We start from the raw sequence: 9,627 nt of genomic DNA, 5'->3' as shown, positions 1-9,627 counted from the left end.
CTCCTCCTGCTCCTCCTTCTCCTCCTCTTCTTCCTCCTCCTCCTCTTCCTCCTCCCCCTTTCCTTCCACTCTCTCTAGAATCAATGGAAAAAATATCCTCACTCCTGGGTGAGAATTAAAAACAAAAAAAGAACTAAGAGGAGTATAAAACACTACCCAGGTGGGCAAAATAGTTCTAAGAAACCTACAGGAAACTCCATTTAAAAAAACAACAACAACAACGAAAAACTTTAGGAGTTTCAATTCACACTTGTCTTATTTGCTCCCCCCCACCCCCCGCCGCCCCTTTTAAGAACAGATACATGTTGAAGTCTAAGGTGTCTGCAATCTCATTATATTTACCAGAATGAGTGTGGCCAGGGCAGGAAAATAAAATACTTTATTTCAATGTTACTGGCATGTTTGGCAATCTGGGAGCTTCATAAATCCATTAGTCCTTTCAACGTTACCAATTTACAGTCACATTTTCTTTCTTTTTTCTTTTTTCCTCCCTCAAAGAAAGGTACACAAAGGATTTTACTTAGTCCATGAACTAAGACTTGTATAGAATTATTAAGGCCCTTAAAAATAGGAATCATTCACAAAGATGCATAAAGCAATCATGTGGAAGTTATCCAAATTAAAAGAACTCTGAAGTTAACACCAATCTATGACATTTTTCTAGGCATTCATTACATAGCTAAACAAATGTGTTTTCTTAAAAGTCTTTCTCTCTGTATATATACACAGTAACACCAAAAACAATGAGAACAGGTGTCGGAGCACGCAGCAGGAGCCCTGGTGCTCTGAGTATGTCTGATTTGTTCTGAGTCGCTGCATTTCCCTAAATTCTCCTATCCGACTACGCCAGGGCTGGCTCCTGCTTGATCCCCGCCCTCTGTACTAACGGTTGGGAACTTAGTCCAAGTTCCTCCTTTATCCTCTGCTCACTAGTAACATGTGTTGGGTCCGAGCCCCTCTGCCTGGGGCTGGACCTCCTAGGATGCTGTGTCTTAGGCGGAGAAGCCATGAGAGGTTGTGGGTTTATAAGAATGAGTCTTTATTGCTGAAGCCAGTGGCCATATAGCCATTAGACAAGAACATCCTTTACAGCAAAGTTCATACAGGCAGGCAGCTGGACACCAGCTGGTGAACATATATCTTTCCCATAAAGCAGCATCAGTCTCTGTACCCACAGCTATTATCTGAGCAGCCACATGCTGCCTCCTAGACTCACCGCCTCACATGGTAGCAGTAGCTGAGCTCTCTGGCTCAGCAGCTTCTCCTATCTCTCCTGCCCAGCTGCTCTCTCTAGCAGACTTCTTCACACACTCCATCCTAGCTGCTCTCTCTCCATACTCCAGCAGACTTTTCACTCCATCCTCAGCCAACTCCAGCCAACTAACTTGGTCAGTAACTTATTTTTATTTTATACCATTTAGACAAAGAAGGCTTCATGCCAACAGTGGCATCAATAATATTGGCTACTGAAGGGCACAGTGTACCGTGTGTCCTTGTACCCGCTCATGGGATCTTGGCATGATTAGGATTTCCAGGCTCAGAGTCCTTGAACATTCTGTTAGGGCACTTGCCCAGAGCAGCCTTTGGTCATTCTGGTGTATTGATATCAAGGTCTTTGTGCTCCCACCGGCCTTGACTATCCGGGGACCTGGCATGGTTCCCACAACATGGAAATCTAAATAAGTAGCTAAAATACAGAAATAATCCATTTCCATTCAAATAAAAATATTGCCTTTTTAAAAATATGAGGGAAAGGTAGTAAATTCAAATAAAATTGGCTGTGGCTGAGATTAGGGGCCACAAAAATAAGTGGGTTTGTGACCATAATTGTACAATGTTGCAAACTGGTGAGACAACTTTAAACTATATACTATTTCAGGGCCAGGCTGTCTTAGGAAACTTAACTAACCAGAAAATAACACCTTGCTAAGTGTAAAGCCTGAAACTGTCCAATAATCCCAGCTATTCAAAGGAAGGCTGTTTACTCACCTGTCCCTTTGAGAAAGGAGCTCCGATGACCCCTATGGATTTTGACTTAGAACTCATGCTCTGACGTTCCTGGTCACTGCACCCGAGGTCTCCAGCCAGTCACAACGTCTGCAACCCTCAATGACAAGAGACACATATTTTTTCCACTTATAATTGGGCTGAATCTGTTTATCTTATTCTAATAAGGAAGATTGGCTCCACCTACTGAACCAAACAGGACAGTCCACTGGAAGTCCAGCAAGTTCTTCCTGTGTGGAAGAACTTGGGTTCGTAATTCAGGGAGATTATCCATGTCCCCAATTCACAGCCATTTGACAAGTCATCTGGGTTAATACCTTGTCTAATCACAATCTTTATTTCCTAATCATAATACTCTCTCTAATCTAATGAAGTCATCATTATCACATAAACAGTGCCATGGTTTCAGCTGTACTAACTCCAGGAAGGGCACTTACTTCCTCCAGGGCTTCGAGTCCTTCCGTGTCAAAGAAGGGCTGGGACTGACAAGATGATCGCCTCACAACCCTTCCAGCCCTACAATCCTGAGTTCAAGTTTCACACACTGGGATTAATGGTTAATCAGTGAGACACATCCTACACCACAAGGGAAAGCATATGACTTCCTTTTCTGCTTATTATTAAAGGAAATCTTAATTGCCTCATTAATAACTCGGAGGTGTTGCCATACTGATTTTTAAATATGGTGTGTTTATACTAATAAAAGGGTAATATGCTAACTAGACCAGGTCGACTGGACATCTTCCAGAGGTCCAACTTCCTTCCGGACAAAGCCACGGTGGCGGGGACTGAGGCAGAGGCAGTTAGGGGCAATCAGGCCGGCAGGGGAGCAAGCAGTTAGGGGGCGATTAGGCTGGGGGGGGGGGGGGGGGAGCAAGCAGTTACAGGGAAAGATCAGGCTGGCTGGGGAGGGCAGTTGGGGGTGATTAGGCCAGAGGGGAGGGCAGTTAGGTGGCGATCAGGCCGGCAGGCAGAGTGGTTAGGTGCAATCAGGCAGGAGAGTGGTTAGGAGCCAGCGGTCCCGGATTGTGAGAGGGATGTCCAACTGCAGGCAGCTGGACATCCCCTGAGGGGTCCCAGATTGTAGAGGGTTCAGGTAGGGCTGAGGGATACCCCCCGCCATACACAAATTTTGTGCACTGGTCCTCTAGTAGGAAAATAACAGTCTTTGGAATCATAATCAAGATATAGAAGTAAAAACAGCCAACAATGAGTTTTTATCATGTGCCAGATGCTGTTCTGTTTTATATTATCTCATTTAATCCTTGTACCAACATTATGTCAAGTCTCATCTTTTTTTTTTAAGTTTCTGATTTTAATATTAGTCTGACATAGCATTAGTAACCATGCTGCACTGAAACATTAATGGTACAATCTGATTCATGAGGGGGCGGTTGGGGTGGGGGGGGGGGAGCAAGCAGTTACAGGGAAAGATCAGGCTGGCTGGGGAGGGCAGTTGGGGGTGATTAGGCCAGAGGGGAGGGCAGTTAGGTGGCGATCAGGCCGGCAGGCAGAGTGGTTAGGTGCAATCAGGCAGGAGAGTGGTTAGGAGCCAGCGGTCCCGGATTGTGAGAGGGATGTCCAACTGCAGGCAGCTGGACATCCCCTGAGGGGTCCCAGATTGTAGAGGGTTCAGGTAGGGCTGAGGGATACCCCCCGCCATACACAAATTTTGTGCACTGGTCCTCTAGTAGGAAAATAACAGTCTTTGGAATCATAATCAAGATATAGAAGTAAAAACAGCCAACAATGAGTTTTTATCATGTGCCAGATGCTGTTCTGTTTTATATTATCTCATTTAATCCTTGTACCAACATTATGTCAAGTCTCATCTTTTTTTTTTAAGTTTCTGATTTTAATATTAGTCTGACATAGCATTAGTAACCATGCTGCACTGAAACATTAATGGTACAATCTGATTCATGATTTGTTAAATATTATATCCCAGACCCCCAGAATATTTAAAATGGTCATAAAGTTAACATTGTGTAAGTAAGTATATAAGCATAAACAGTTATGGACAGCTGAAACCGGTTTGGCTCAGTGGATAGAGCGTCGGCCTGCGGACTGAAAGGTCCCAGGTTCGATTCCGGTCAAGGGCATGTACCTGGGTTGCGGGCACATCCCCAGTGGGAGATGTGCAGGAGGCAGCTGATCGATGTTTCTCTCTCATCAATGTTTCTAACTCTCTATCTCTCTCCCTTCCTCTCTGTAAAAAATCAATAAAATATATTTAAAAAAAAAACAGTTATGGACAGTATAAATTGCTGTTTAGCAATACACAAACTGCCCAAAGATTTATGCTTACAAGGTAGACGTTCAATTATACCAATAAAACAGCATGTCCTGAAAATATGGGCACATTTTAAGACAATTTTGTTAACCATTAATAGTCCCACAGTATGACTGAGTAATAATAAGAACCTACTTTAAAAGCAAAAAATTTTAATCAGTATAGTGCGTGATTGATTCAACATAGTTCCCAGGGAACAGACCAGTCACTCGATTGCAGACTCCTTCATGCCAGCCATCATCATTCTTCTTTATTACATAAACTAGAAGCCTGTTGCACGAAGATTCACGCAATAGGTCTTCCTTCCCCTGGCTGCTGGCACCGGTTTTCCTCTGGCACCCAGGACCCAGGCCTTTGGTCCAGCCACAGTGGAGAAACCAAGCCTCTTCAATCTTCAGTCTTCACTCCGGCCAGAGCCTTCAGTCTTCGCTCCATGTCTGTGTATGCAAATTAACCACCATCTTTGTTGGGTTAATTTGTATAGTCGCTCTGATTGGCTGGTGGGCATAGTGGAGTGACACCAATTTGCATTAGTGTAGATGATTGCACCCTCATAAATGACAGCTCATCATCCTTGTCTTTTGTATAATCATATATTGCCACAACTTTCTCAATATAATTTTTAGGGGCCCACGCAGGATCCCCATCTGCATATGGGTCATTATAATGAACTAATGCAGCCTCCTCATCTTTATAATCTACTGGAGGTGGTGGTGGCGGAGGTGGAGAGTCATCAAACATGGGAATGTTAACTGGTGGAAGTGGTGGTGGAGGAGTTTGACTATCAGCAATTGAATTCTGAGAATAAAGTGGACCTCCATTACCAGGGGGCTGAGCAGAAAATTGAGCAGTCACAGAGGGAGTTCATCTGTATCCACCAAAAGATGTCAAGGAAGTGGTAGAGTTGTGTCAAGAAATCTGCCTGGTCATTGTGCCACACTGGGAACCAGGAGCTGAGCCTGGGGCCGCTGATCCAATAGTGGGTGGTGAAGGTGTAGGCACGGCAATGGGAATGCCAATACTGCTGCTTCCACTGTTTTCTCGACTTCCACTTCCCTCACTACTTCCACTGTGTGTCCTCGGTCTCTGAGTTAAAGAAGCTGTCCTGCCTGGGCTATGCTGACTTCCAAGCCTAGCAGGACGGGTCATATAGTCATTAGGAACTGTTGGAGGTTTAACAGGTTCCAGGGTTTTGTAAGGCCTATTCCGTCCCATCGTTCCCCGGGCTGACATGGGAGGACTTGGTGGTTTCTGAGTAGGAGAATTTAGGTTATTTCCATGCTTGACACCATGGCCCACATCATCCAGAACTGTATAGTCAATACGTTTCCGAATATACCTTACAGGGTGCTCCATATTTGCAGGTGCTATTATTTTGTGAGTTCTTGATGTTTTCTTATTTGTTGTCAAAATACCAATCTCCATTCTCTTTATGAATGTCCACCGTCTGTGAGATATGATTGATGGAGGACTCCATTCTCCGAAGCTGAGAGGCTTGGGTGTCCAGCAATTGGAGTACATTGTTGGCCAATGCATTTATTTGATAAGCAACACTAGCTAGGGATTGGGTTGTATAGGCTTTGGTCTCTTCTAAAGCTTTTCTCTTGTCTGTAGCCTGTATGTAGGTGTTCTCACAGTAGTCCGCCACCCGGGTCAGGTTCTGGTAACTCTCTATAAGTGCCCTCTTGCCAGACGGGATTTCCTCCTCCAGTAACATCTGCAACTCTGCCATTTTCCACTCCTCCACAGGCTGCAAGGTCAGTGGAGACTCCCAGCACCTCGCAACCCGGATACAAATCACTTACCTGCCCCCCAACCCCCCTCAAGTCTCATCTTTGATGCCATTTTATTGATGAGGAAACTGAAGCTCAGAGAGGTTGCCAACTGTCACTCAGGTTGTAGAGCAAGAGCCATGATTCACTGTTAAGCATTGTGGATCCACCTAACCTCTGCGCTTTACAATGAAGCACAAGCCAGGTGTCAGATCCTCGTGCCTGCCAGATCTGTGAGGGGAGTTCTTTATCGCCAAGAAAATACGGATTTAGGAGAAATGCACCCTATGAATCCTTCCAACTTTAAAATGACATGATTGTAATTTAGAGGAGAAATTCACTTAGTAGAAACTAATTTCTTTTTTTTCTATTGGTAAGAGAGAACATTGGGGAGTATTTAAATTCCAGGAGGACAGAGTTTTGTCTGTTGTATTCCCAGAACCTAGAACAATGCTGATATGTGATAGGCACTCAATAAATATTTGTAGAATGTGTGAACAAGAAAACCAGTGTCTCACAGGTCCAGTTTAATAGGACTATTTTCCAAACAGACTTCCTATCTTTCACTTGTAGATTCACTTGCATTACTAGATAGTTACTTGTAGTATATTGTGTAGTATATGTATTTTGTATAGCTAGATACTAACTTATGGGAGGGATTTGCAACCTTTTTCATCTCATGACACACATAAACTAATTAGTAAAATGTTGTGGCACACCAAAAAATATATTTTTGCCAATCTGACAAAAAAAAATAGCTATAATTTTGATTCATTCACACCAGACACCTATTGTTGTGCTGGCTGTTGTCATTTTTTTTATTTAACAATCTAAGGAAAAATAGGTTAGTGCCCCTGACTAACTAGTCAGGTATTGCATGTTTTAAAATTTTTTTGCGGCCCACTGGTTGAAAACTGCTGTCTTATGGTGCTGATGTTGCAAAAAACTTTCCCAAGTGTCAGTAATCTGATAACTTTGTATATGTTATCACCCCAAATCCTTAACTTTTAAATAGGCAACTGAATAATTTTCCCCTCATGTTTTGTGTTCTGGAAATTTTGAATAAGTCCTCCCTACTCCAAAATCACAAATACACGTTTCTATATTTTCTTCTATTTGCTTTAGAGTTTATCTTTCACATTTACTTCTTTAATTCATCTGCATACATCTTGGTATACTGTGAAAGTTCCCCAACTATACTTTTTCCTGTGTAGTCCCCTTAGCAATTTCCTAAATGAAACCCATTGAACAGTTCATCCATTTTCTGTTATTGGTTCCAGTGGTATCTTCATCATATACCAAGTTCTCCTAAATACACAAATCTGTCACTGAACGCCTTCTTCAGTTCCATTGGCTTATTTACCTGTTGATGCACCAATTCCACACTGGTTTATTATCATGATTTTGTGGATGTCATGGGCCTCTATTCTAGAATAAGTTGTCAGATTTTAAAAAATCCTGCTAGAATTTTTACTAAATGTATAGATTAATCAATAGATGTTTGCTATCTTTCACATTTCATTATCTGCATTTTACTTTATTTTTAAAAAATATTTTTATTGATTTCAGAGAGCAAGGGAGAAGGAGAATGAGACAGAAACATCAATACATCAATGATGAGAGAGAATCATTGATCAGCTGCCTCCTGCACGATCTCTGAGCTCGCAACCCAAGCATGTGCCCTGACCAGGAATCGAACCATGACCTCCTGGTTCATAGGTCGAGTCTCATCGCCTGCATTTTAAAAACTCTAGCATCTGAAAGTTCCTCTTATATCAAGCTGAGATTGCCTTCCTGTTATTTGATCCATTGACCGCAACCCTTCAATCCAAGTAAAACATGCTGTCTCAGATTTCTTGGGTCCTCTATTGTTTAGCTTGAATACCCCCAGACACCTCATCAGTTTCTTGTATTACATGATTGATACTTTCCTTCAGGTTACCAACTCAATCACTCTCTTCAAAACATTTTCTGGTTTCCCTATTCCCTGTGTGTCCCATCCAGAATTAAGTGCATATGTCCAGGTGTAGAAGAAGTCATCTGGCCCATCAAAGACAAATTTGGTAATGCCTGACTTTTTCGGGTCACTGATAAAAAGTGAACAGGTCAACACTTATGTAATAGCTCCTTGGCATTCCACTGGATACTTCAATCCAGATTGGCATAAACCCATTAATTAATCATCACCCTAGCCGGATTGGATCAGTGGAAGAGCCTCAGCCTGTGGACCAAAGGGTCCCAGGTTCGTTCCGGTCAAGGGCACTGTACCTCAGTTGCAGGCTCCTCCCTGGCCCAGACTCTCGTTGGGGCGTGTGCAGGAGGCAACCAATCATTGTGCTTCTCTCACATCGATATTTCTCTTTGTCTTTCCCTCTCTTTTCCACTCTCTGAAAATCAACGGAAAAATATCCTTGGGTGAGGATTAAAAAAAAATTTAATCATCAGTCCATAGATACGGTTGTTCACTCTGTTCCCAAGTCAACCACTCCATCTTGTCCATAAGGACATCATAAGGAAAATTACCAGGAGTGTCAATAAATTACTGCTACACTTTGTCTGCTACCTTTTGTCAACTACCAGTCTGACTTTCCTGTCAAAGGTGATGAGTTGATCCTGTTCTTAGTAAAGGTGAGTAAACTCTTGCTGACTTCTAGTGATCCCTGCTTCCTTTTTGTTGTAAACATAAACCCTTTTCAATCTCCAAAGCTGTCATTTCAGGACTCCCAAAGTAAGAAGAAATCACCTTACTTATGTCATTCTATCACAGCTCAATCTTTTTATTTATTTTAGAGTATATATATTGAGTTTTAAAAACCCTTCTTTTAACAATAAAAAATTCTTAACCAATCTCTCTTTCCTCCCTCCCTCCCTATCTGGCATTTCCTGAGGATGGAACCACATCTTATTTAACTGAGATCCAAAGCCACTAGAATAAGAATTGGCACATAGGACCTTATATCAGTTTCCTAGGGCTACCATAATAGAATACCACAAACTGGATAATGTAAAAGAGCAGAAATCATATTTCTGGAGGCTAGAAGTCTGAAACCAAAGTGTTGCAGAGCCCTGCTTCTTAAACATACAGGGAAATTCTCCCTTGCCTTTTCCTAGCTTCTGGTGGTGTCTCTGCCTTATAAAGGCATCACTCTAATCCTCTGTCTTCACATGACTTTCTCCTTGTGTTTCTGTGTTTACATGCCATCTTCTTATAAGGGCACAAGTCATATTAGGTTAAGGGCACATTTACTCTAGTGTGTCCTCATCTTAACCAATATATCTGCAATGACACTATTTCCACATAGGGCCACATCTGAGGCACTGGAGATTAGGACTTTAATGTATCTTTTGGGGGAACATAATATAACTGCCAACAGCCCTCAATGAAGGTTTTTGCAATAATAAAGAATGAATAATACCTTGTATAATGAGAGGAACAAAAAAAAATGACATAGCTCTTACTCTCTACCTCTTTCTAAGGCTCCAACCCTTGGCCTTTTTCTTTTCTTTTTTTATCAGCCAGCTAACATGCAAGAAGCCCAGGATTCTTAGCACTTT

The 9,627-nt window shown here is 42.3% G+C and overlaps 1 protein-coding gene, 1 long non-coding RNA gene and 1 pseudogene across 2 annotated transcripts in view; 1 reads left to right on the top strand and 2 right to left on the bottom strand.

The window, feature by feature from the left end:
- ARG1 (arginase 1) overlaps nt 1–2,528 on the bottom strand; it is a 14,407-nt gene extending 11,879 nt beyond the window's left edge. Inside the window, exons 1-2 of the mRNA XM_005859009.2 lie at nt 2,445–2,528; nt 1,990–2,105 (exon numbers count right to left, since the gene is read on the bottom strand). Coding sequence (XP_005859071.1) covers nt 1,990–2,046 — 57 coding nt within the window. The 5' untranslated portion in view covers nt 2,047–2,105; nt 2,445–2,528. The remainder of the gene's footprint in view (nt 1–1,989; nt 2,106–2,444) is intronic.
- LOC106724859 overlaps nt 1–8,581 on the top strand; it is a 16,276-nt gene extending 7,695 nt beyond the window's left edge. Inside the window, exons 2-3 of the long non-coding RNA XR_001360694.1 lie at nt 776–780; nt 8,518–8,581. This is a non-coding gene — a long non-coding RNA (uncharacterized LOC106724859). The remainder of the gene's footprint in view (nt 1–775; nt 781–8,517) is intronic.
- Nucleotides 4,436–6,032, bottom strand: LOC102243879 (annotated as a pseudogene).
- Nucleotides 8,582–9,627: the final 1,046 nt, after the last annotated feature.

The sequence above is a fragment of the Myotis brandtii genome, unplaced genomic scaffold, assembly GCF_000412655.1.
Source record: "Myotis brandtii unplaced genomic scaffold, ASM41265v1 scaffold123, whole genome shotgun sequence".
NCBI lineage: Eukaryota > Metazoa > Chordata > Mammalia > Chiroptera > Vespertilionidae > Myotis > Myotis brandtii.
Note: the sequence above shows the minus strand (reverse complement) of the source record. Positions and strands in the feature narration are given on the sequence as shown.